Below are 27,806 nucleotides of genomic sequence, written 5' to 3' on the forward strand. Positions count from 1 at the left end.
CATGAAGTAAATCTCCCTCTAAATGCACAACAAAAAATGGAACGATTTAGAATTTTGAGTAAAAGTGTGACACTCGCCATACAAAGTATTGTAAACAAACGCATTGAGTTTCTGTATTTTGTTTTTAGATCTCATGTACACTTTATCCAGATATCCCAATGGTAACATTTTGGGGTGGGGTAGGGAATTCCATAAAACTTTTACTTATTTGCATTTATTTAAAATTCTATTTTGTTTAAATTTTATTTAAAATTTAAATTTTGTGTTAAGAGATTTGTAGAGTCACATGCAATTGTAAGAAATAATACAGAGATGTCTGTGTAATATTTTCCTAGTTTTCCTCAATGGTAACATTTTGCAAAACTATAATATCATATCCAGCATGTTGACATTGATATAAGGCATTGATTTTATTCAGATTGCCAGTTTTACCCATATTCATTTGTGTGTGTATGTGTGTGTGTGTATTCAGTTCTGTATAATTCTATCACCTGTGTAGGTTCATGTATCTACCACTACAGTCAAGATATTGAACAGTTCCAACACCACAAGGATCCCTCCTCTTGCCCTTTTAGAATCACACCCAGCTCTCTTCTGCCTTATCCCATACCTAACCACTGATATGCCCTCTATTCCTGTTATCACTTTAAACATGTTATATAAAGGTTACATATACTATGTAACCTTTTAGAATGGATTTATTTCACTTACCATAATCCTCTGAAGATTTTTCCCAAGTTGTTGTGTGTATCAATAGTTTGTTTCTTTTCACTGTTAAGTAGTATTCCACAGTATGGATATATCAGAGTTTATTTGCCTGTTGAAGGCATCTGGACTGTTTCTAACTATTATGAATAATGCTAGTATGAACATTCAGTTATTGTGTGAGCCTAAGTTTGCATTTCTCTAGGATGAATGCCTATGAATGCAATTTGTTGGTCATATGGTAGTTACATGTTTAGTTTAATAAGAAAATGCCAAACTGTTCTACAGAGTGGCTGTACTATTTTATATTCCCACCAGAAATTTATGAATGATTCAGTTGCTCTATTCTCACCAGCATTTTGTGTTGTCATTATTTTTTATTTTAGAAGGTGATGATTTAGTAATCTCATCAACCAGCTCACCAGCACATACATACGCCATTTTCCTGATATAGTTATATTGTAATTTTGTTTGGATCAATATTCTTCTTTTGTATTATTATATCTCAGTAAATAATAATCACTTTTAAGTAATATTGTTTTTTTTTAATTAATTAATTTATTTTATATTTTTTATTTTTGGCTGTGTTGGGTCTTCGTTTCTGTGCAAGGGCTTTCTCCAGTTGCAGCGAGCGGGGGCCACTCTTCATCGCGGTGCGCGGGCCTCTCACTGTCGCGGCCTCTCCTGTTGCGGAGCACAGGCTCTAGACGCGCAGGCTCAGTAGTTGTGGCTCACGGGCTTAGTTGCTCCGCGGCATGTGGGATCCTCCCAGACCAGGGCTCGAACCCGTGTCCCCTGCATTGGCAGGCAGATTCTTAACCACTGTGCCACCAGGGAAGCCCTTAAGTAATATTTTAATTTTCATTTTCATACTAAGCTTTTCATTTTTCCAAGTAATTAATGTTATTTTTATGTTTTTATTTTGCTTCTATGTGTTTTTCACTAATGTATTCCTCCCAAACCTCCCCTAGTTGTTTAAATAATTTCTCAACACATTAAAACTCATCAAGCATTCTATTCATTCACTCTTCTTGGAGACATCTGTTCTGTTGCCCTCTGACCTTCAATCTTCAGTGGATCCTTGCTAGGTTTGTTGCATATCTATCATCTCCCTGAGGTTTTCTATCACCACTCTTAAGTTGGATGCCTTATTTCCTAAATACTATTTTTGTTTTCCTTGGCCTTGTTTGAGTAGAACGTAATCTCTTAGTTGGTTTCCTGGGAAAAGGGCCTGTGAGGTAAAGTTAAGGCCTTGATTGACAGAAAATACTGTCAGTTTACCCACACATTTAATCAGTAGTTTAATTTCATATATAATTATCTCTTAAATCTTGAAGCCGTTGCTGCAGCATTTTCTAGTATTCAGTATTCTGCAGAAGAAGACCAAAGCCATTTTGATTTCTTGTTCTTTGCTTGTGTACTTTCCCCCACCACCACCTGCTTCGGAAACTCTTGGAATTTTCTCTTTACTCCTTTTCTTTGAAATTTCCACATTTTTACCTAGTCATAGATGTGTTTGGATCCATGGTGTTGAGAAATAATGAAACCTTTCAATCAGGAAAATCATATCCCTAAATTCCATAAAATCGTCTTGAATATGCCTTTGATTATGGCCTTTTTTGTTTTGTTTTTCCCTTCTTGGAACACCTACTATGTGGCCATTGGACATATGGATGTCTTCTAATCTTATTGTGTTTTTCTGCCCTTTTTTTTCCATCCCTTAGGCTTTTGAAAGTATCTTCTAGGTTAAAGATTAGCAAACTGCGGTCCATGGGTTAGCCACCCATTTTTCTAAGTAAAGTTTTATGGGAACCCAGCCACATCCATTTTGTTATAACTGCAGAGTTGAGCTCCAACAGAGACCATATGCCTTGCAGGCCTAAAATATGTAATATCTGGTCATTTAATACAAAGCTTATTGACATCTAAGAGATTTTTTTTCCAATTTTGTCTTCCAGATTTTCTATCGAATTTCTCATATCTATGTTCATATTTTCAACTTCCATTCATTCTATTTATAGCATCCTGTTCTTAAGTCATGGCTATAATATTCTCTATTATCTTTCTGAAGATATAAATAATCTTTTCTCTGTTCTTAAGATTTTATCATCCAGTATGGTCTCTCTTTCCTTTAAGTTGTTTATGCCTTATGTCTTTGGTCTCTGTAATGTTAGCACTTTTAAAATGATTATAGGAGAGCCTTGACTACTTGCTCATATTTAAGAGTGAGGTACTAAAATGCTGAAATTTCTGTACACATAGATGAATATTGTAAATTGTGAGCTTTCCAGAATGGCAGTCTAGTAAGAGTGTTTTCTTAGGGAAATGCTGTACTCAAAGGCAATGCCCAATGGCAGTATTTCCCCTTGGAGTAGTCAGATTCCTTCCAGCTTTTATAAGCTTGCTGCCATGATATCCAAATGAGGTAAGAGGACTGAGAACTTTTAACACTCTTTTTAGTATAGTACTCTGCCCTCAACAATGCCAGGTGCCCCTCAGTTGGGAAGTCTCTGTTTTATACTCCTCTGGAAATAAATATTCAGTCTTATGCCTGAATACGGGTCAGGGTCAGGAGATCTAAATCTTGTAAATCCCTAGATTTAGACAAATCAATAGATCATATTTTGTTGGCCTGTTTTATTTTACCAAAATTTTTGTTAAATATTTTTTCTCCAATATTAACGGTTTTCAAAGTATTTTATCCAGGTTTTAAACGTATAATATGTTAAAGCTGAATGATGCTACCACTACCCTCCTAAACCAGGACACATTCAATTCCAAGTATCAGAAAATTCAATGCAAGCAAAATTAAACAAAGGACATTATTGACCAGCTATAATATAGACCTATTTTTTTATTTGATTCAGTAGATCAAAGATTGCAATAAATATGTGTAACTTATTTCAGCCCCAGCTTCATGATGTCAGTTGCATCTTTAGAATGCCTTTCTTCTTGGTGACAAAATGTCTAGAGCAGTTCCAGTCATCACATCCACCCACCACAACATCCAAAAGGGAAGAGCAATGATCCCTTCTGGTAATTCTTTCGAATAGCATAGACATTGAATTCCAAGAGGCCCTCAGCAAACCACTAGTTGAACCTTAATGACCCAAATAGAGTACTGAACCAATCTTGTCAACTAGGAGAATATCACAGATTAATTGACTTTCCTTGGGATATCTGAATCAGTCACTTTGGCAAGGAAGCAGAACAATCCTGATTGGCTTTCACCAATCACTGTCTGCTCTTAGAGCCTTGGATAGGTTCAATCCCTTCCAAACCATGTGATTTTTATACCGTGACACAGTGGGGTAGAAGGAAATGTATTTTTGGGAGTAATGACAATATTCACTTTACTCCCCATCTTTCTCCAAATCAACAATTATAGGTGAACATTTTAATACCTCTTGGCCAATAATTGATAGACCATGTAGGCAGAAAATTGATAAGGATATAGAAGCCCTGAGGAGTGCTATCAGCCAGCTTGTGCTAATTGACATTTATAGAACAATCTACCCAACAGCAGATTGCTCATTTTTCTTCATGTGCACATGAAATATTTACCAAGATAGGCCATATTATGGGTCATAAAGCAAGTTTTATTCAATTTAAAGGATTCCATTCATACAAAGTATGTCCTCTGACCACCATAAAATTGTTAGAAATCAAAAACAAAAAGTCTTGAAAATCTCCAATTATTTGAAAACTAAGTAATATACATAATCCATGTATCAAAGAAGAAATCAAAAGAGAAATTAGTATTTTGACCTTTATGAAAATGAAAAAAAGAATGTATTATACTTGTGTGATGCAGCTAAAGCCATATTTAGTGGGAAGCTTATTGAATTCCTATATTAGAAAAGAAAAAAAATGTCTCAAATCAATGTCTTCAGCTTCCACTTTAAGAAACTAGAAAAATAAAAGCTAATGAATCATAAAGTAAGCAGAAGAAAGGAAATAATATCAGAACAGAAATCAATGAAATTTAAAACAGAAAAAAAATAGAGAAAACCAGTGAAACTAAAAGCTGGTTATTTGAGATGCTCAAGAAAAATGATAAATTTGTGTCCAGGCTGATCAGAAAAATAGAAGAGACACAAATTTCCAATGTCAAGAATGAGAAAGGTCGAGGAAAGGGAACTCTCCTGCACTGTTGGTGGGAATGTAAATTGATACAGCCACTGTGGAGAACAGTATGGAGGTTCCTTAAAAAACTACAAATAGAACTACCATACGATCCAGCAATCCCACTACTGGGCGTATACCCTGAGAAAACCATAGTTCAAAAAGAGTCATGTACCAAAATGTTCATTGCAGCTCTATTTACAATAGCCAGGACATGGAAGCAACCTAAATGTCCATCGACAGATGAATGGATAAAGAAGATGTGGCACATATATACAATGGAATATTACTCAGCCATAAAAAGAAATGAAATGGAGGTATTTGTAATGAGGTGGATGGAGTTAGAGTCTGTCATACAGAGTGAAGTAAGTCAGAAAGAGAAAAACAAATACAGTATGCTAACACATATATACGGAATCTAAGGGGAAAAAAAGCCATGAAGAACCTAGTGGCAAGACGGGAATAAAGACACAGACCTACTAGAGAATGGACTTGAGGATATGGGGAGGGGGTGGGGTGAGATGTGACAGGGTGAGAGAGTGTCATGGACATATATACACTGCCAAATGTAAAATAGATAGCTAGTGGGAAGCAGCCGCATAGCACAGGGAGATCAGCTTGGTGCTTTGTGACCACCTAGAGGGGTGGGATGGGGAGGGTGGGAGGGAGGGAGATGCAAGAGGGAAGAGATATGGGAACATATTGTATATGTATAACTGATTAACTTTGTTATAAAGCAGAAGCTAACACACCATTGTAAGGCAATTATACTTCAATAAAGATGTTTAAAAAAAAAAAAAAAAAAGAATGAGAAAGGTGGCATCACTACAAACTCTACAGATATTAAAATGATAAGGAGTTATTATAAACAACTTTATGCTAATAAACTCAATAACTTATATGATTCTATAAGTTCCTGAAAGACAGAAACTACCAAAGTTCACACAAGAAAAATATAACCCGAATAACCCTATATCTAGTAAATTAATGGAATTTGTAGTTAAAAAGCTTCCCACAATGAAAACCCCAGGTTAACATCACTTCCCTGGTGAATTCTGAAACCTTTAAAGAAGAAATAAAACCAATATCAATAATACCAATTATGCAAGAACTCTTTCCACAAATTGAAGAGGAGGGAATTCTTCTCAACTCATTCTATGAGGTCAGCGTTAATCTGATACCAAAAACTAGAGAAAGACACCATAAGAAAGAAAATTATAGGCCTGTATCTCTTATGAACTTATTTATTCATTCTTTAGCTTTCAGGAAAACATCAGCTCTTCAGGACAGCCTTTGTGATTTCTTTGACTAGTTAAATCTCCTTAATTTATGGTCTTGTAGCAACACGTACCTCTTCTTCATTAGACTTATATCATGTATTTATTTTATGATAATATGTAATTAGAATCTTTCTCCCACACTAGACTGTAAAGTTTTGTTAGGGTGAGAATGTTCCTAGCCTGCTTCTGAACATTTTTTTCACAACTGTTTAGCAGAGTATCAGGCACATAGAAAGTGTTCAGTAACATTAAATATATATTTTTGAATTAATGAATGACAAGTTGTTGATGAGATGCTATTGCCATCTATTATGCATAGTGGTGATCTTGGGATGTGTGTAGAATGGGATGAAGGTAGTGAATGAGCTAGGGACATAGCTGGTTGGTTACCATTTTATTAGTTGGGTAATTAAATTCAATATATTGAGTGCCTGGGATCTCTTTGGTGGTATTGATTGCATATGTTTTCTGATATAAGTAACAGAAATCCATACAAACAGGGTCTTAAACAAGTGTGGGTTTTCTCAAGGAGCATGAACTCTGGAGTAGGCCATGCTGGCATTGATTCATCTGCTAAACTATTCCATCAAAGATTCATGCAATTTCTATCTTTCTGCTCTCCCATACTTAGTGTATTCATCTTTTTTCTTTATGCTTGTTGACTCGTGGCTGAAAGATGGCTATTGCATCTTCAGCCACTGTACCCCATCTTAAGGCAGGAAGGATGAGGAAGGGGGGTGGTGCCAGTCAAATTTGACCCTTTCATAAGCAAAACTTTCCCAGAGGCCTCTATATTTCTTCCAGATTTACTCTTAAATGGTATTAACTCAAACTGGTCTCATAGGTCAAGCCTAGATGCAAGGCAGACTGGAGAATTGATGATCTAAAGAATATGTTTGTCATAGTTGCACAGTCTATGACCAATCATCAGTCATTTACTAGGGCTTGGGAACTTTATCCCCAAGCAACTCTTCATCTAATTCTTTTTTTTTTTTTTTTTTAAGCAAATAAAAATTTAACAATGAAGAAGTTTGTTATCAATTAATAACTATTGGGTAAGCAAATAACAATGTTGGCTACTTTTGCTCAGGTACTGAGTAGGGCTAAATTCCAAGGGCTTTCATAACTTTCACCTGGTTAGGTCATGGTAAGCGCAGACAAATATTTTATTCAAAAGTAGTTAGAGAAGGGAAGATAAATTCTTAACCTGGATTTGTGTGTATAAAATAAATGGCTTAGGTTACTCATGTTAATAAGTATAAAACATAATAAGTAATAATAACATATTACTACAATATGTTATCTTAACAAGCATCAAGTAAGCCTATTGTATATCATAAATAGTGGTCAAAAATTGCATGTATTACATTTTATGACCTCTGTCCAACACAATAAGACATACATAACATGTAATTCAAGGCAGGAAAATGTAGAAAAAGGTCAGTAAGATTTGAGCACTATTTCTGACCATAGTTTGGTGGGCTTGAGCTTTAATATATTAAAACCTTAAAATATCTAAGTAGGAACAAAGGCTGTTATAATCATGTTAAGTGATCAAGAGTAGTATAATACATATTTTAATGCATAAGAATATGTATTAAGACTATGTATTGATATATGTATTGAGAATATACTTAAAAACATATTATGAATGCATATTATAGTGTATATATTTATAACGTATAAGAATATATTGATCTCTCCAACTGGTCTTATTCATAGGCTAAGTGGCTAGCTACCTACATAGCATGATTTATGAGATTTTAATAGGATGCTCCTTCTCTACTCTGACATAGTGGTTATCCTATGATAGGCAGCATAATGTAGTGATTGTGGAGAACAAAGTCTAGAGCCATACCATCCAGCTACAAATCCTGGCTTTGCTACTTACTAACAGTGTGACCTGGAGCAATGTATTTAAACTCTTTGTGCCTCAGTTTCCTCTTCTGTAATATAGGGATAATAACAGTACTTCTATGGGGTTTTATGGAAGAGTAAAATAATTATTTTTTCATAAAGCACTTAAATAAATGTCTGATGTACAGTAGGTACCATATAAATATTTGTTAAATGAAATAAAATTTAAAATTTCATTCAATAATTGGTGGCAATTATTAAGGTATACAGTCAGTTATTGGGACCTCCTGGTTGAGTGCTTATCCCATTACCCACCTACAAATTGGGGTCAAATTCCAGTTGAAAAAGCTGGCTTTCATACGGTGCTAGCCTTAGAAAGAGACAGTATTTATTTCTCATTTATGTAGATTGCATTTGGACTATATTTATCAGTGAATTGCCAAGAACACTATTTTCCTCAACTGATTGCGTCCATCTGCAACATCTCATTAAATAAGAATTAAAAGAATTTAGTGAACTCTCTTCCATGTCCTCCCAAAACAATGGACATTTAAGTGGAATAACTCTTTCATTCCACTGAAATCAGACTTATTAAAATGTTGTGGGTAATCACCTTACTTATTCCCTAGATGTGAATTTAGGGTCTGAGAAGACCCTGGTTCTATAGGCCTTTAAGTTTATGTCTATGGCTGAAAACTTCCATAAGGGGACAGAGGAGGTGAAGGGAGGGCGATCTGGGAATCTCAGGAGAATCATTAGCCAAAGACATATGACATGACATATATACTCTTTTTAAAGAATAATGGAACCAATGAAACCAATGAAAATTTATATCAAAATTATCTTAGTGCATGTGCATGCATACACACACACCCCCCAAAAAGAACCCAGTTCCCAGAACATAGCCACTTGTTGAACGTGGAGTAAGAACCTAAGCTACGACAATTTCCCGTAAAAGTATCTCTTCTCCAGCTTTTTTTCAGAATTGACAAGTATACTGCCTCTTGTGCTCCCAAACAATCTCTTAGTTTCTTTTCCTAAGGTCTTGCTTCCATTCTTCTTGTCAAGGTTGAGTATAACTCTTCAAGAGAGAACAGCTGGTGTGTGCTGTACCTACTCTGAAGATCTTAAGGAGGAACGTTGCCATAGGTGATATTTGGAATATTTAACTGTGTACAGAAAGGTTACCAATCAATCAGAATGGATACCAGTTGGAATGAACCCCCTATGGGTACGTGAAGACTGAAGTTTAGTTCCAGATAAATTAATTCCCAGCAGCACAAAGGAGATCCAGGCTGTGTTTTTAACTAGACTCTACTGAAGCTTTATTGTTAGGGGAGATTGCTTTCCTGTTTTCTTAAAGAAGCCACTTTCAGGGCCCCAAGAACCGGTTTTGTTCTTAAGCTTCAGCCTCATTCCATCAGGTCTTCACACAGGGTGGTGGCTCTGTTCTCACACATGGGATTCTCCAGGCAGCCTCACCCATGTGGGAGGCCAGGTCTATCTGTTCTTTGGCCCTACAGAAAGATGTAAATTCTTCCCTGTCTGCTGTCAGAACTCACCTCCTCCTCTATGCTAGGATTATAAATGTTTAAGTACATCTCACTCTTCCATGGGATGTGGCTTGGCCCATTCATGGGTTGACCAGGTCAGTCACAATGATCAGCAACGCATTTCCAAAAATCTGGCTTATTCAGCCTTAAATGAAACCATGTGCGGAACATCAACAGTTCAGAACATGATGTCCTGTGGCAAATGAAGTGAAATAACTTGTCAGAAGATTCCCTTCATCATGAGGAGAGAGAACATGAGGTCTGATAATATCAAATTGCTATTAATGTGGCTAAACTCTTCCTTTCAATTTCTGTACTTATCATGGACCAGGAACAAAATGTTCATGGACTGAGGCCCTTCCATGGACCATACTTTGAAATGCGCTACTCAAATATCTTTATCTCTAATCTAATACTTGGATAAGAGCACACACACACACATACAAATTTCTCAATAATGAACAAAATTTTTCAGGTAAAGGACTGATTTTAGGGGAAAAATTCCATTTTAGGAGGGGCAGATCCACCTAATTCCTATCACTAAATAAAGAAATTAACATCTCAGTTTGAAGAAGGATTATTTCACTGGTTCAAAATTCCCTGCAAAGAAGCTTTCCAATCTGTTTTCATATTGTGGCACACATAGAAAGTACTATCAGTAAGTCACTTTGAGATGTGATACCCTGAATAAAAACATTCTTGTCAGTGGGTAATTCGACTCCCTCTCCTCCCCCCTATTCTCTTTCTCTTTGTGTGTGAACATATGTACATGCAACACATACACACACACATATGTTTCTGTTGAACACTGGAGATTGAGTGAGAACTGAATTTTAAAACTTCTGAACCCAGAAACATTTCTTTCTCTTTTTCTCTTTTTCCAGCAGCTTTTCTCTTATCAGAAATTTTAAAATTATTTTACTTAACATGTATCATAGGATCCCTTCACATTACATCAAGAAAGTCTTGGTATCATAATTTCTTTTTTTATTTTATTAATATAAAAGAAATGTCTGTCAATTGTGAAAACTGCACGTAAATCTGGTTGCAAGAGAGATTATTGAAGGTTAAGCTAAAAAAGAAAGGGTAATGAGGAGAAGGGGGAGTGGGAGGGTTGGGGAGATGAGGAAGGAGAGACAAAATAAGAAAACTTTGAAAAGCTCCTTCATGGGGGTGGGAGGACAGAGGAGAGAGTTTCTGCTATATGCTTACAGGGTTGAAAAAGGTAGTTTATACAACATTGACTTATATGATGGAATTGGATACACTACAAGTTATATTTTCTCCAACTGTTTAACAGGAACAGAACTTCCTTTTCTCACCATCACCTCCCCATGCCTGCCCCAAAGTTGTAATTGCTGGAATTCCTGGCAGACTTTAGTCTCAAAAGTGTCCTTTTATTTATACGTATTTTTAATATTTATTTATTTGGCTGCGCTGGGTCTTAGTTGTGGCCTGCGGGATCTTTGTTGTGGCATGTGGGATCTTTTAGTTGTGGCATGTGACCTCTTAGTTGCGGCATGTGGGATCTAGTTCCCTGACCAGGGATCGAACCCGGGCCCCCTGCACTGGGAGCACGGAGTCTTAGCCACTGGACCACCAGGGAAGTCCCTCAAAAGTGCCCTTTTAGAGACTTGCTGTTTATTATGAAAAATCAGCTATTTATAAATTTATAGATAAGGAAAGCATACTGAAAATGAATATATCAAATCATATATACATAGATACATATTTCTTTTAGAACCAGTAATTGAAAAGATTTTTTCATTACCTGTTTTACAGGTTTTTCCTCCCCTTTGGTTACAGAATGGGTTTTTTAAATGTTCTCATTCATTTTGCCAGCCTCATAAGCCCTTTGGAAACAGATTTTTTAAAATTCTATTTCAAATAAGTAATACCAAAGGGGTTTTGGGATTCACTGGGGTCAAACAGTAAAATAAAGTACATATAGAGATATAAATGAGTTGAGGAATGAAAGAATCTTAAATCATTTGATGAACAATACCTTTAATAATCACCCCTTTGGGACTTTTTTTCACATTGATTTCAGCCGTCAACTAGTCACATTTATCAGGTCCTGATTTGATGGTGGTTACATTTTATACTTCAGTAAACATCAATATCTTATAGCCCAATAAAATTTGATACAAAGCCTATACTATGAGACTAGCCCTGTCTAAAGCCCTGGTGTTATGTGGTTGAACTCAAATAAAAGGACAGAAAGAAATGGCAGTTTTTACTTCAGCAAAAGCATAAACTTAAAGGGAGAAATGACGAAAATGGAATTGAAACTGTAGGACAAAGGGAATGGGCAAAAATGCAGAGTATGTTGAAACTGTGAAAAAAGAGTGGAAAATAATTAAAATAATAGTAATTATTATTAATAAAAAAATTCAAGCAGTTTCCTAGATATACTAAATGATAACAGAAATGCAATTATGAATACAAATGGAAGAGAAAAAAATAGATAAATCAGTGTACAAAAGTGATAATGTATTTGATAGAAGTACTGAATCTCAACAGGAAATTCCCAGGATAAAAACAAGGGAAAGTGCTATTGAGAGAATTTATGTTTAGTTGTTAACTGCAGCTAACCCAGCACTAAATAAAACTTTTGAGGGACCATATTTTGAAATTCTTATTGGAAATTATTCAATAAGTGATGTTGGGGTTTTCTGGATTGATATCTAACTTTTATACCAGGATAAACTTCATATGGATATAAGATGTAGATGTTGTAAACAAAACAATAAAATGCCAGAAGAAACCATGGAAGAACTTGTGTATAAGGAAGGCTTTTCTAAGAGCCAATAAGAATACTTTTTAAAATCCTGAAGCCATAAAGCAGAAAGCATTAAAAAGTATTAAAAAGCAAAAATATATTATAAATTCAGCCAAGTTCTTTCCTAACCCTTCATATTTTCATACTGGAAATTCATGATTTTAGATTGTTTTATTTTAGATTGTTTGTCTTCTCCTTGATTCCTTTAGATGTCCTTATCCAACTCTGCTGAATCTTTCTTGAGATTGATCAACATCACTTCAGGTAGGATGGGAGATGGTCCTGAAGGAGGGTGAGATAATGCAGTAGTGACTATCCTGTTACCGCCAAGTGAGGCCTGTTCTGCTGAGATGTATTATACTTGGTAATTGACTTTTAATTCATTGTTTCACTCAGTAACCTGCAATTACTCAGAAAGCAAAGGTATTATTTGACACCAGGTATTTGTGCCCAGTAAGCATGAGGGGCAAAGGCAGAGTCACCACAGCAGTTTGGTGGTGAGAAGGGTTGGTAGGAGTTTTAGATGGCTAAAACAAGGTTTTGCAAAAGTTACAAAGCTCTGTCTACTAGCATAGTGTTATTGAAACTGGTCCTCTTCATGGGAACATGTCCTTCTGAGTTCCTGCCCTGTGTTGTTGTCTGTATTGATTAGGTTCAGCTATTCTAAAGGGACTCAAACCAGTAGTGGATTAAACAAGATTTAGTTTTAACTGTCTCGCAAATAAAAATCCCAGCTGGGTTGGTGGCTTTGCTATCCAATTTCAGGGCCCAGGCTTCTTCTATCTACTTAGTATATTTACCTTAAAGTGATCAGATGAACCACTGTCATATTTACACTGAGCCAGAAAAGCAGGATAAGAGGAAGGAGAAGGCATCTCCCTTGATTTTAAGGCACTACTTTAAGGGAATAATTTAGAAGCAGTGCACGTCAGTTCTACTCATACTCAGAACTTATTTGCATGGCCATATTCAGCAGGAAAGGAGGCTGTAAAATGTAGAAAATGTAGTCTTAACGTGTACAGCCGTATGTATATATAAAAATTCTACCACTAAAGAAAAGGAAAATGGATACCAAGGCACAATTAGCAATCTGCAATGATGTCTGTGTGTAGTAAGACACACTTGTTGTTAATGATAGAGAAACTTGTGTCCTTTGACCTGGGTCAGGTGGTGGCTTTCTATCATTCACTAAATGCCTTGTGAAAATAATGGATAATTTTTCTGTTAGTTTATGTTACTGCCATCCAGTTCATGCTATTCTACTATATCCAGACATTAGTCTCATCAATCTATTCTTATTGGCATGGCTCTTCATTATCTGGAAGAACTTTTAATCCTATGTAATCTTAGTGAATTTCATTTTATACTATCCACTTTTAAATTATTTTATAAACACGATGGTTACCACACTTCTAATACTCTTCTGCTTAAAGAAGTTCTTTTTACCCTCTTTCAATAACTCCTGTTTCTAAGTCAGTACTCTAACCACTGTAATAGATTTTCCTGGACTTCACTCAGACTCTTTTCCAAAAATAATTTGAACTTTTGAAGATTTTAAATCGTGAAAGTAATATCCACTGTTTTCCCTTTTTCCCTTTGTCGTCAACTTTTTCAGTCCCTTAAACATGTCTAGAAGTAAACATCCAAAAATTGTACTAGGGATCATTTCGCTTGCTTCCTCATTGTTACCCCTTCCTTAGTTTTCAGAAACTCTACCCACCATTAGAGTTTCCACCAGTTAAGTATGAAGTAGGACTTCTGATGTCTTTTTCACATGGCAAAATTTATAGGTAATTGATAGGAGTTACGTTTTTTCTCTTAAATTAATTCAGAGTAGAAGTATGGCAAGTCTGCAGTGGACGTTTAGCGTGTCTCTGCTTAACATTCAAGTCCCCATTATAGTATAGTTCACCATTTATTATAATGAGGAACAAAATTTAACCTTGTTTATAATATATAAAGTATTCCAGTCAGAATGCCTACTTTGATTTTTATACAGGAGCCCTGCCAACCATGCTGCCTTGGAAATCTGAACAAAGATGAGCACAGACATTTCATCCATGATACGTAACGAGCATTATTCTCCATGAAGCTATATTAGAAAATGATATTAGAAAATGATATATATAAGGTACTATTTATCTTTTGAATTACTGTTATGTAAAAATCTCTTGTTGTTATGTTATTTGTCCAGCCTTAAACTAACTATATAATCATGCATAGTTGAAAATTTTGGCTAAAAACAGCTTACAGTTCACCAAAATATGCCTTTATATGGCCATTGTTTGATAATGGAAATTGGACAAGACATTCTGGAGTTAAACAAGTAATGCAAATGTTACAGTACTTCATCTTAAGTTTACATTTAAGGTAGATAAAGTAGGTAAAAAATCAAGGAGGCTTAATTATAGTTACTAAGGGCAATGGATTGAGCTCTAGGCTTGGGGAACTTGGAGAGAGCTATGTGACACAGTTGATGAGAGTATGAACAGGACAGGGAAACAATATTGTTCTCCATTTGATTTGCATCACTATATCTTTAGGATCTACGCAGAAATCTAGACTTGAACCCCAAAATTGCCTACTGCCCAGAATGGGCAGTCAAGTTCTTTGGGCCACTGTTGTCCTCTCAGTGCTGTAAAATTGTCCTGCATAGGGGCTCAAAGATATGCACTGGGTTTGTACTGTGATATCATAGTAGTGATTAGCGTAAAAATCCAGGTGTGACTCACATCTCCCACTTCTTAAGTCAAATATATAGAATTTCAAAAAAATGATGCAGATGCTTTTAATCAATCATTTCATAAGAATTTGCAAATAATAATGTCTACCACCACTACTTCCACTGTTTTCAACTATTGACGACAACAATTCCAAGAAATTTTAAAGCTTCTCTTTATAGTTACTTTATAGTAAAGTAATAACTTATCAATCATCTTGGTACTGTGAGAATCTTGTAAAACAATTGTGGGAAAGTTTTCTACAAGGATATTTAGGTCTTGAAGGATGAGTAACTGTTTGGCCAACAGATGGAAAAGCTAGTGCCCTCAGAGTGAAAATCATGTGCCATGGCAAGGAGGAAATGAAAGCACCGAATTATATACAAATTTTAATGTGAGTGGGGAATTCTATATAGTTTTTAAAACAAGGGAGGGGGAAAGCCATTTCTGCAGTGCTTGGCTCCAGATAGTAAAGGTCAGTGGAAGAAACTTGTAAAGTTATGATAAGAGGCAAATTTAAGGCAGGGAAATACCACTCATCTAATATGCTTAGAAACCAAGGACCATCACAGCAGATGAAGGATGATGACAGACAGTAGGGACTGGGCAGTGTGAATTTGGACCTGTTGGAAAGGTGCTCATCTAGCTATGAAGATGTCTGATCTCAGTCTTCTGAGCAGTACCTTGTTTCACAAATGTAGGAACTTAACCTAGAGTAGTTAAAGTTCCTATAGCCTCTCTACTCAGTGTGTGGTCCCTGGACCTGCAGCACTGGAATCACCTGGGACTGTGTTTCAGATTCTTAGGCCCTGCCCCAGATCTACTGAGAACAGACTCTGCATTTTAACAAAAGACCCAGAGGATTGCTATTAGATTTTTAGAAACGCTAGCCTAAAGGTAACTGAGCCGGACACCTAGGGGGCTCTGACTCTGCTTCCATTGAATTCCTCCGTTACTGTTATATGTTGCTGCTTTGATAGACCCCACGGGCACATTACTTCCACTGCTCTTTAAGCTTAATCTTAAGAGAGGTCTAGGAAAGTGCCCAGCCCGCCAGTGACATCTTAAAATCCTGCCAGCCAATGGCAAAGTGAGATCCCTCTGGGATTTCGGCGACCAAAGCAAGTTTTCCGGTTACTCTGACGACACCTGCGATCCTGGGGTTCTTTCGCCAGACGCCTGCAGCTTCGGTTGAGGTTTTCAACTCACGCAGCTTGGGCGGCGTCCATGCTAGTCATCGGTCAAATCTGCAAAGGTTTGTGGGATACCTAGAGCACGGCTATGGAGTCCGAGAGGAGCTCGCTCATGGCCCGGGACTTGGAGACCCCAAAGAAGGATATGCAGCTGCGGGTGATCCCGTCGGAAGTGAAGTTCCTGGACGCGATGGCAGGGAGGGTCTACCGCCTCCCAATTACCGTGCACAATCTAGGCCGATACAGCCAGAAGATTCGGTTTCAGGAGCCTGTCAAGCCACAGGTAACACAACCAGGGGTGTTCAGAGCAGGACCTCAGGGGGGCCGCCGTCCGAGAATGCCTACCCACCTGGGCACCTGCTTTGTCCTGAGGAGTAGGAGCCCGGCTTCTGCGGGGGGTGCGGGCAGGATTGAGCTTCCTGGGGAGCGGCGATTCAGTGTGCTGGCCTTTTTGTTTTGTTTTGATGTTTTTTCCTTTCTGCTTGGTGCTGGGAGACAGGGTGGAGAAAAGTCGATCTGGAACCTCCCAATTTCTTCATTGGGAGTTTGGAAAGAAGGGAAGAGGATTTCACGTCTGTCTCCTCTTAACAGCCCAGAATCTATGCTTCATGATACTATAGAATTATGACAACAGATTCTCTATTAACTACCCTTTGGATCATAAAGTGCCTGTTACTCCAGATACTGTAGGATAGTGGAAAGGTTTATTATTTCGTATTCTAACAAACATTTGTTGAGAACCTGCTACAAAATAGGCAGTAAGTGTTAGGGATGTAAAATGGAGAGAGTCCTGCCCTCATAAGACTTAGAAACTAATGAGGGAGTTAGTACTAATAATCAGCAAAATTAATGTTCTGAGAGGCTATCCCTATCTTCTGATTTAAAAGTTGACAAGAACTTCATCTCTATCTCACTGTTATTTTAGATTATCTGTGTAAATGGATGGATATTAGTTTACTGTGATCATCTGTTATAGGACAGGTGAAACGAATTTTTGATATGTAAGTGATGAATAACTGCATTTTTTTGTGGGATAGTTCTAATGATAATGATATTGAATGCAGCTGGACTTCTAGATACAGAAATGGAAAGGTATCTATGATTTAATTAAAATCACACATATTTGTTTGTATATATATAGATAAATGTATGGTAGTGATTAGGAGGGCAATGAGAAAAAGGACTTTTATGTTCTACTTTTTACACTTAGAAAATTGATGTACTATTTACCTACACTAAAGTGCACAAATCTTGAAAGTAAACCTTGATGAATTTTTATATACATATATCTCCACGTAGCCACCACTTGGATCAAACCATAGAATATTTCCAGCACTCCAGAAGGTTCCCTATAGCACGTGGAGTAATCACCCCATGGAGGTGACCACTATACTAATTTGTAATGAACCAGATTAATTTTGTCAGTTCTTGAGTTTCATATAAATGGAATCATTCTTTATTGATTTTTGTATGTACATGTTTTAACAACAGTAATGTGTTTATTTTGTAATAAAATTGTATATCACAGAGACTATTAACTACTCTTTAAATCAAGAAGTACCTGATTACTCCAGACACTGTAAAATTAGGGGAAAAGTTTATTATTTCATTAACTCACTACCTATTTATTGAACAATTGAATGTATATCTGAAAATATTTTCTTTTAAAACTCAAGCTGGCAGCAAATCCCAGATGTGGGCAAACACTATTTTATGTATGTCCAGGAGACACTTGTATGGATGGTTTTTATGCAGTCAGAAGAAAAATAATATAATTAGTTTTACTGTGGTTTTTATTTAGACCACAGGTCTTGACATTGGCAAGAGAATGGCCAGACAGGTTTACTAGTTAGAGGCCAAGGCCATGAGTTCAGTATCTGTTGCAAGATCATGATATGCACTCCTGGTCCTTCACAGGCATAAAGGGAATTAGGGAAGGGATAGATTAGCAAAAAGTATATTAACTGTCTTGGAGGAAGAAAGAAAAAATAAAAACAGGGCGCTACGTAAAGGGCATTGTCATCATCACTATTGTAATTATTTAGGAAGTGATTCTCTTAACACACAGCAGTGCTTGTTTTCCACCCCGTTTTCCAAGATCCTGCCTTGCCTATGTATTGAGTACCCACTATGTGCCATATGCAGCGCTAATGCCACCTACTGTGGGTTGCTGTTAGAAAATTAAGACACAGTCCTTATCTCCAGTGTTTTGCTGACTCGTGTGGCCTTTGGTTCTGTCAGGCCAGTCTTACTTGTAATTGTCCTCTTACCCCCATGGCTCAGACTTCCTTTTCTTTTGACCCATGTTTTCATTCCTCCCTCCTGCAAGAATCACCGCCTTCCAAATCCCACCCATCTTTGAGGGTCAAAGTGAGTTCTCATTTTCTGAAACAAGTCTTCTCATATTATCTCCAAATTATTTCTCCCCTACTGGGTACTAATTGCATTTACAGACATTCATTATAGTTTGGACTTGTATCCAGATGGCTCCTGGTAAGTGTTACTTTCACCTCAATGGTCAGTTCATAAGCTCCTAAGAGAAGGGGTGGTGCCTTACAGACCTTTGCAGACCACTCAGAGTGCTGAGAAACTTGTAGTTCGGGCACATGCTGCTGAAGTACTAGTTGCCCTTCTTTTTTAAAGGAAGATGGTCAAACCTGTTATGTGGACTTCCAGCACCCAAAGACCTATGTGGGGAATAATCTATCCCTTGTTTTCTTACCGTTTGGTGATGGATGGGGGTTGAGAGTTGGGCTGTGGTAGTTATGAGGTGTCAGAATCATTGTTTGCTGGAAGTATGATGCTTTCAGACCAGTGGTATCAACACATCACTCCGGTTCTCTGTATCTCTCATTGCTGGAAAGCCCTGCTTAGACTCAGTCTGACATTAAAAGCCCTGAATAATTAATTTCAACTTGACCTCCATTGTTACTTATTGAAGCTCTTTGCCCAGCGAGGCTAGCTTATTAGCTGCCTGCTGAGAGATTATTTTGCTTATTCTTTTCTCTGCGTGTGCCTGAGATATTCCCGCCTCCATAGGGAGCACCTTTCTTGCTTCTTCTCCACCTTTTACATCCATCCTCTAAGCCTGTGTTGAGTGTACTCCTTCTTAGCCCACAGTAATCATGTTCTCTCATGGATTTTCATGATACTTATGTCTGCATCACTCATATGACACTTGATTAGTCCCTGGCTTACATTATTTAATTTTCAAGGGGTATATAGTCTGCTTCTTTAAAGAGATTATATATTCAGGAGATTCTTTCTAGTTGTGGGGAAAGAGCTTAAGTTTTAGAGTCAGACAGATGTGTGTTTTGAGTCCTCACTGACACAGTGACCTTAGGTATTAATTGCACCTACAGGTCCCAGTTTCTCATCTCTACACTGGGAGCCTTAATATCAGCCTTACAGGGCTGTAGAAGTGTATTAAGTGAGCTAATAGACATCGAATGCTTCACCTACCAGACGTACTCAACACAAAGCAGTTCTTCTCTTTCCCCCTTCAGATTTTTCCTGGAGTCTAGCAAATGTTTTTCAAGAACAAAAGTTCTTTTTCCTCATTGGTCTATTCCTTTTTATATTTCCTCCAAGTTATGAAGTCCAAGTCCTTATGTAGAAAGTATATAAAATGCTGTATGTATTTATGATTGTATGTATGTGTGCATGTTTATATTGTGTATGTATTTAGACTGAGTAACATTTACATTAGATTGCTCTTCCCTTTTTTTCTGTATTCTAGTACCTCACACTTCTAAAGGAGCCCATGAGCATTTACATATTTCTTGACTGACTGCATTTTCAGTTTCAGTTTGTGTACCATTAAAAGCATATCTGAAGCATCTAGAATCTGATAGGTATAAATATGGTCATTAAGTCTTTGCCTTTAGGGCCGGAATATTGCCTATGTCTTGATATATCTCTTGAAATAATGTATACTCCTAACTACAGTTGCTCATACTATTTTCTTATTAGGACTTAAGATGTATAATTTGATTTTTTTTTCCTCCCACTGAAGTTCAAACTGATTTTGACCAATCTGGATAAAGCACTTGCTTCTGGCCTTCAGACGACAGCTATGGTGGAATATCATCCTGATAAGAATGAAGACACTTTTGACCAACTTCTTATTTCAATAGGGAATAAAACAGTAGAGATCCCTCTAATTGGGTATGTATTCTTCATATTTCATGCTAATATTTTGAGCACTCTTCAAATATTAAGGGTCATAGTAATATTTTGTATTTTCTATGACTAATAGGGCTTTTTGTATCTACAGTTTCCTTACAACTGAACTTAAAGAACAAATTTTTAGCAAATTGTAGTGTTCAAAACAAATGGAAGACTAGTTTTCCGTTATTTTTTAATTAAAATCATTAAAAAATGTCCAACAATTGCATGTTTTCTTTTTTTCCCCTTGAAGTCGCACCCTATTTTATTTCCACCATATTTTCTGTAACTTTTGATAGCAAGATTTATTAAAGAATGCTATTTTTGCTGTCTCTACAATCTTACTTTCCATTCTCACTCCAGCAAACTCCAGAGGGGCTGTTTTCCGCAGCTTTCCAGTGAAGTAGCTCTTGCATATTGCCAGTCTGTTGGTACCTCCTTTGTCTTTATCTTACTCCATTTCTCAGAAGCATTAGACACAATTAACCATTACTGCCTTTGTGGGCCACTTTATTCTCTTGATTTCCGTGCTACTACACCTCTTCAATGATTGTTCCTTCTCATCCTATGTTATTTTTTTTTAATTGAAATACAATTGACATATAACATTGTGTAAGTTGAAGGTGTACATGTTGATGTGATACATTTATATATTGCAATATATTACTACCATAGGGTTGGCTAACACCAGTATCACATTACATAGTCATCATTTCTTTCCTGTGGTGGGAACAATTAAGATCTAGTCTGTTAGCAGCTTTGAAGTTTATAATACATTTTTGTTGCCTATGATCACTATGCTGTATGTTAGCTCTCTGGGACTTATTTATCTACTAGTTCCCAGTTTGTACCCTTAAACAGTATCTCTCCAATTCTCCTACCCTCCAGCCTCTGGTAACCACCCTTCTACTTTCTGTTTTTATGATGGATGTATTCCTAAATGAATTATTGTGAACCCATATTCACATTTTAATTTAATTTTAAATTATTGTCATATTTACTTCACAGAATTTTAAATAATACAGATGTTTGGCTTCAAAAAAATCAAAATGGTGTTTTTTTGAGATTGGCTGAAAAATATGGACTGACATAATGAATATAATACAGAACTAAGTAACTGGTTTGCAGATTAACTTTAATACAAATAATTTATTTGACCAGGACATTGTGCTTTTAATTTTATATTGAAATAAGTATAGTTCTGTTCATTATAAAATTACTTGTTAGAGCTACTGTTAAAATTTTTGTGTTTTTTTTCACATACATACATGCATGATCCTTCTTTTCCCCAGCAAAATATGATTCCATAGGTGTTATTCTTTTGTCTCTGTCCAGCACCAGCAGAATTAATATTAGAATATTAATATTTAATATTAATATTGGTATTAGATATAAGTCTTTTTATAATTTCCCTTGCATTTTTTCATTTTCATAAACTAAATTTAGATGTGCAATTATTTGGGTTCTCAGTGTTGTTGAGAAGTTCTGCTTTCGCACAACATCCCATTCTGCATAGGAGACATGTTAGGAAAGGAATAAGCTACTCCTTTGCATCATTGGAAGGTATTTATTTAGCTATCAGAGCATCCCCGAGTTTGGAGACCACTGGTACTTGGCATTAGTGTGTTGGTCATTCCCCTCTCCAGAATTTCCTTCAACTCTGATCCTTAGTCAGTGTTCAACTGGTAACTCATCTTGCAGAGAGCATTTGGAGTCAAGAGGCACTTCTTCTGATAGGTGGCTCCTTTATTGTCCTCAGAGGTCAACTGTCTTGACGTGTTGTGGTGCATATGGGGCCAGAAAAAGTTTTTTATACAAGGAGAAGAGAAACCAGTAGGAAAGCCAGAGAAACTGTTATATATTGCCATTTTACCACACCCTTACTGCTAAGGTTAAACCATATATATGTATGTGCATGTATGTACATGTATATGTGTGTGTATGTGTGAAGATTCTTAAGAAATTCTTCTTAAGATACTTTTCCACATCTAGCTAGAGAAAAAGTTTGAAAAAACGTTCAGCTTCACATCTTATATTGTTTGTGTAACTCTTTTAGATCCTGTAAACTATTAATGCAATTATGTATACACATATAAATATATTGTAAAGAGATGTACAAGGTCATTGATCTTTTCCTGTCAAAAAATTACAATCTCTGTGAGAAGAACATGGGTATTTCTTAGACTATGCAGCATAAGTAGGACATTTCTGGCTGATCTCTGGAATGTCTGTACCTATCCAGTAATACACAAACACATATAAACACAGATCCCAGAAAGAAGGCCCAGACCACCAATGTATAGGCAGTATTTGTGAATGTTTTGTTCAGGTATTTTTATTTATGAATTTTGGTGTGTTCGTATGTATATGTGATTATATGTATGTATGCATTTATGCTTTGGAGGTTGTATCCTAAGTGGAGTAAATTACTTAATTCATGTGTCTGGCACATAACCTTAGGACTCAATAAAGATTAGTTATTACTATATTTATTACTGATGCTGTTGTTATCGTTGTTAGGTTTCTAAGGTAATGTACTTGAAGTCTAACAAAATGGATTCAAGTTTAAGTTCCCTAACGTTATATCCAGATAATTCCTTAGATAAATCATTTAAGCTTTTTAAGTCTTTGGCTTTTCATCTGTAACCTAGGAGCCGTAATATTTACCTACCTTTCAGGAAATTTGTTAATATCAAACAGGATAATATACTTAATGGTGCTTTATAAACTATAAATTATTATCCAGATATATATGTATATGTATATCATTATAAGATGTGTATTTAGGATTAGAATGGATTTTTAAAACGCTTATGAAAACATATGCTACAGGCACGCTACAGTGAGTCCTTTAAATTAGAGACACACATGGAAAGTCAATTGTATCCTTTTGTTCTTAGACCTTGTTTTAGTCCCCAAGTGATATTTTATAGTATCACAGCTTCTTTTATTTCATCAGATTGGGCATCATCCAAGCTAGTTTACTTTGTTCAGATAACTTGCACCCTTTTGGGGTCGGGGGGGGGCAAAAGAATGTATTATAGGCTTAGGTGGAGATTCCAAAACAGAGTTCCAAATATATTTTGAGCTATAAAAATATTGAGATATGTGAGTAACCTCTCAAGGTGAGTACTTGGGAAGGCATACCATGTACTTATGCATAAAGTCTGATTTCTTTATTTAAAATGTGGCTCATTATCTTTTTTTCGTGTCTTTATTTTACAGTTTGTTTTACTGACAGATGTGCCACCAGCAGACCTATAAGGAAACTGAAATATCTTTTAAGGAGTTAAGATAAAAATATCTATGTATGTCCCCCTGTGGATTTAACCATGAGGTTATAGTTGTTAAAGTTCATCATATGGTCCTCTTTTCTCCTCTTCTAGATTGATTCTATCCTGTCAACTGGAAATTGAGTCAGAAGTTAATTTTGGGACATTGGTTGCCAATAGTAAAGTATATTGTAAAGAGATTAATATCATTAACCATGGCAGAGTGCCAGGTAAATACTTTCTGCCATATAAATTAACTTACACTTTTGGAAGAAAATTGGTACTGTTTGAAATATATACCTTCTGCAATTAATGGATTCTCTGATTCACCCTACCCCTCCAAAAAAATTATGTTATTTGAAAAAGCTCAAAACTGAAGGTCCTTAAGTAGGATGACTGTAAAAGACTGATAGGCAATATCAGGAAAGATGAAGCTACATCCTTATGATTGTTATTAACACAACCTGACTCTCAGATGACTGATGATCTCCCTGAGGATAGAAGGCAAGGTGGTGTCGTGGAAGTGACATAGTCCTTAGAGCTTTCCAGAGATAGAATCAGGACACAGTGCCTTACTAGCTGTGTGATCTGGGGCAAGTATCTTTAAGGACATTGAACTTCAGATTCCTCATTTATAAACTGGCTAATAAAATATACTGTGGTTAATTATGTATATACTTAAGGTTGTAATATGGTACTTGACTTACCACAAGCACTCAGTAAATATTTGTTTTTTCTCGATCATATTCAACTTTGAATTAACATGATGATCCCTAGAAGGCTCTTACTAATATTTTGTTGAAAGAAAAAGTGCTTCTCTCTTCTCCATACTGGATTATTTCTAGACATTCTTACTGTGACCTAAGAGTTTCCATAAAGGCATAGGTGTGCCTGTGTCTTTGTGTGTGTGTGCACACGCATGTGTGTATGCACACTCTTCATTGATGATATACTGTAGGCATAAAATCACTTATCCTTTCATTCACTTGATTGGATGGTCAGCATCTGGGATGATAAGACTAACATTTTCCCCAAGCTGAGATGAGGACTAGCTCCAGACAGGGAGGGCATTTCTCTCTGAGACTGCTTGTTGGATACATAAAACAGGTCTTAAATCCAAACCCGTTTTACAGTAAGTGAGGACGTTCTTCGGGGTTGCTTGAATGAGCAGTGGGAATTATTAAGACAAAGGCAGTCTGTCACTTTACTGATTTGTTCTGGGATATGAACAAATAAAACTGATAGTTGTTCCTCACTGAACGTTACTCATTTCACTTTCCATGCTTTGGTTTTTTTTTTTAAAACACTTTTTTATTATTTATTTATTTATTTATTTATTGGCTGTGTTGGGTCTTCGTTTCTGTGCGAGGGCTTTCTCCAGTTGTGGCAAGCGGGGGCCGCTCTTCATCGCGGTGCGCGGGCCTCTCACTATCACGGCCTCTCTTGTTGCGGAGCACAGGCTCCAGACGCGCAGGCTCAGCAGTTGTGGCTCACGGGCCCAGTTGCTCCGCGGCATGTGGGATCTTCCCAGACCAGGGCTCGAACCCGTGTCCCCTGCGTTGGCAGGCAGATTCTCAACCACTGCGCCGCCAGGGAAGCCCCATGCTTTGGTTTTTAAATGGCTGAATTTCTGATGCCTGTCAGACTGTGGAATATTAGGCTCATTTGTGGTCTGACTCCAGTGTTAAGGATGAACTCTCTTATGGTGATTGACTGTGGGCTGTATGGTCCTTCAGATTGTCTGGTTATAGAGCAGTGATATGTAATTGAGAGAATTTTATTTGTATTCTTTTACTTTCCAAAATCTCTCTTAACTGTTGTCCATTCCAAAACCTTTAAAGTTTTGATCATATCCTCTCTTTATTCTAAAATCTCACCAAATTGTACAGTTTTATTACTTATAAAAACTCTCTATAAGTAAAAAATATATAATTTTAATTTTAATTGAATATTTAATATTATTTTACTTAATAAAAGTATATGTGTGGACCTGAGTCCCTACATTTTAGGAAAAGTAATCCACATTGATTTTAAGTATTGTATTAATATTTTGTGTGTGCATAGTATTTGTAGTTAATACTATATTGGTAAATTATAATTGAGTATTATGAAATGTTAATTACTCTTAACTTACTAACCGAAACATATTGTTATCAGTGAAACACATTTTCTTAGTGCTGACTTTGTCCCTCATTTTTGGAGTTGAATGATATTATTTTTTCCACCCTTACCAAAATTGATAGTATGTTTTATATTCACAGTAGCAAGTGCCCGTAAAGTGTCATGAAGTCCTCATTACCCACAAGCACAATATATAAATATTCATGAGAATTATAATGTATTTTCATGAAGAAAAACACTTAGGCAGAAAATAGATTCAGCAACCAAAGATGATTTTAATAAAATTTTCAAAAAGGATTTTATGTGACAAATACTTTATAGTTTTAGAGTCAAAGATCAAGTGTTTACAAACATATATGTGTACTTAAGAGGACATTAAAAAGCCACATTCAGCAGATTCATGATTTGTATAGCTTTGTTTTCTCTCTCTGGTAGTGTCACTGAGGTTATTATCTTCAGTTTTATAGAAGCCAGAGTTTATGTAACAACTTCATGATGTTTTATTTGAATAGTCTATTACGGAGTAACCATCCCTAGATTTAGCTGAAAGTTGTTGAATATATTTTGTTGTCTTGCCCTTTATAAGAATGTTTCCTAAATTTACAAAGTAGTGCTTGTCTTTTCATCTTGAAAAGACATGGTTTAATCTTTAAGATGTTTCTAATATTAGTGTTTTGTGAGCTGGGGAACTCCATGTTCTCTTTTATGTCTTTATTGTTTCTCAGTTTTTATCATTGAAGATTGAAAAAACCTTATTTTAGCATGCCTTGAATTGCACACATTTCCCTCTTCCCCTCTTGAATCTTTGGGTACTTTTTCTACTACTGTGTTATGATGTAGAGTAGTCTTTAAAGTCCCTAGTGTGATCTTTACACACCACTTCTGGGTTTGAACAGCTACCTTAGGACTCCTTTAGGTTTTTTGGGGTTATTTTGCCCCAAATATATGACCTTTCTCTTGCTCTTAACGTCTGCTGTCCCTCTTCCCCTGATCATCGGCATCATCTCTCTACATCACTGTCTAGAAAAGCCTGGCATCATCTGTAAACCAGAAAATTTGCTAAAGTGGACCAGACCCAGGAGTGGTCCTCAGAATCCTCTCTAACTACCAGAGAAGCACCCACTACTTATTGTCAATGCATTTTTTTTGTTTTGTTTTCATGGAAACTGATGTCATGAAATCTCAACATACTTTTCATGCATAACACAATGTTGGGCATATACCAGGCATTCAGTAAGCCTTCATTTAATTGATTTGACCTGGAGCGAGGTGTTCCAGGTCCCAAATCTTGGTTACAATATTAACTGGCTGGGAGGCCCCAGGCAAGGAATTTACACTTCCCAAACATTCATTGCCTCCCTTATACATTAAAGATAAACATAGCGCCTTCCTCCTCTAATTGTGGTGATGATTAATAAAATGCTTAGCACACTCTCTGACATATATTAAGTGTTCAGTAAATATTCATTATTGATGTTAGAATTCTTCTTCTTCTCCCTCCTCCTTAATTCTCTTTTGTGGACTGCTGTCCCTTTTTTCAGTACATTAGAAGTGAGTGTTCCTTAGGATTTGTCATAGACCCTCATGTTTCCTCAGTCACCCTGTTCTCCCTAGGCAATCACTTCCATTCCTGTTACTTCACTGAAGTCTGTACAAGACTTTGCATTTCCTTCAGGTTTTTCAAAGTTAACACGTCTAAAACTAAACTCCTCAACGTCTCCCCCAAACTTCTCCTTTTCTGTTTTTCATTGAATGTCACCACCATGTATATGGCCAAGTCAGAAATTTGACAAATCCTTGACACCTCCCTCCTTTTCACCCTCTACCCCCTTACTCAGTCAACTATTAAATCCTGTCTGTTCACTTCCTTATAGTGTGAGTAATCCTACTTTTCTCTGTCCCATAGTCACTTTTTTACAACAGTCCATAATCTTCTCTTGCCTTATAATTACATCAACCTAAATTATTTGTCTGGAGTCACCTCTTATCTCCTTCTAGTTCATTCTCTACACATCAACCAGTTTCACATCT

General features: G+C 36.5%; 1 protein-coding gene and 1 long non-coding RNA gene across 2 annotated transcripts in view; both read left to right on the forward strand.

Annotated features, from left to right (window-relative positions):
• The first annotated feature begins 1,553 nt into the window (after nucleotides 1–1,553).
• Nucleotides 1,554–10,810, forward strand: LOC309621213. Its single transcript, XR_014239827.1, has 2 exons — nucleotides 1,554–4,830; nucleotides 5,647–10,810. It is a non-coding gene; the product is annotated as an uncharacterized lncRNA (long non-coding RNA).
• A 2,897-nt stretch (nucleotides 10,811–13,707) lies between these two features.
• CFAP47 (cilia and flagella associated protein 47) overlaps nucleotides 13,708–27,806 on the forward strand; it is a 431,032-nt gene continuing 416,933 nt past the window's right edge. The window contains 3 exon segments of the mRNA XM_082377789.1: nucleotides 13,708–16,498; nucleotides 20,231–20,382; nucleotides 23,769–23,884. Of these exon segments, the coding sequence (XP_082233915.1) occupies nucleotides 16,304–16,498; nucleotides 20,231–20,382; nucleotides 23,769–23,884 (463 nt within the window). The 5' untranslated portion in view covers nucleotides 13,708–16,303.

Source organism: Balaenoptera borealis (assembly GCF_965194805.1).
Source record: "Balaenoptera borealis genome assembly, chromosome: X".
NCBI lineage: Eukaryota > Metazoa > Chordata > Mammalia > Artiodactyla > Balaenopteridae > Balaenoptera > Balaenoptera borealis.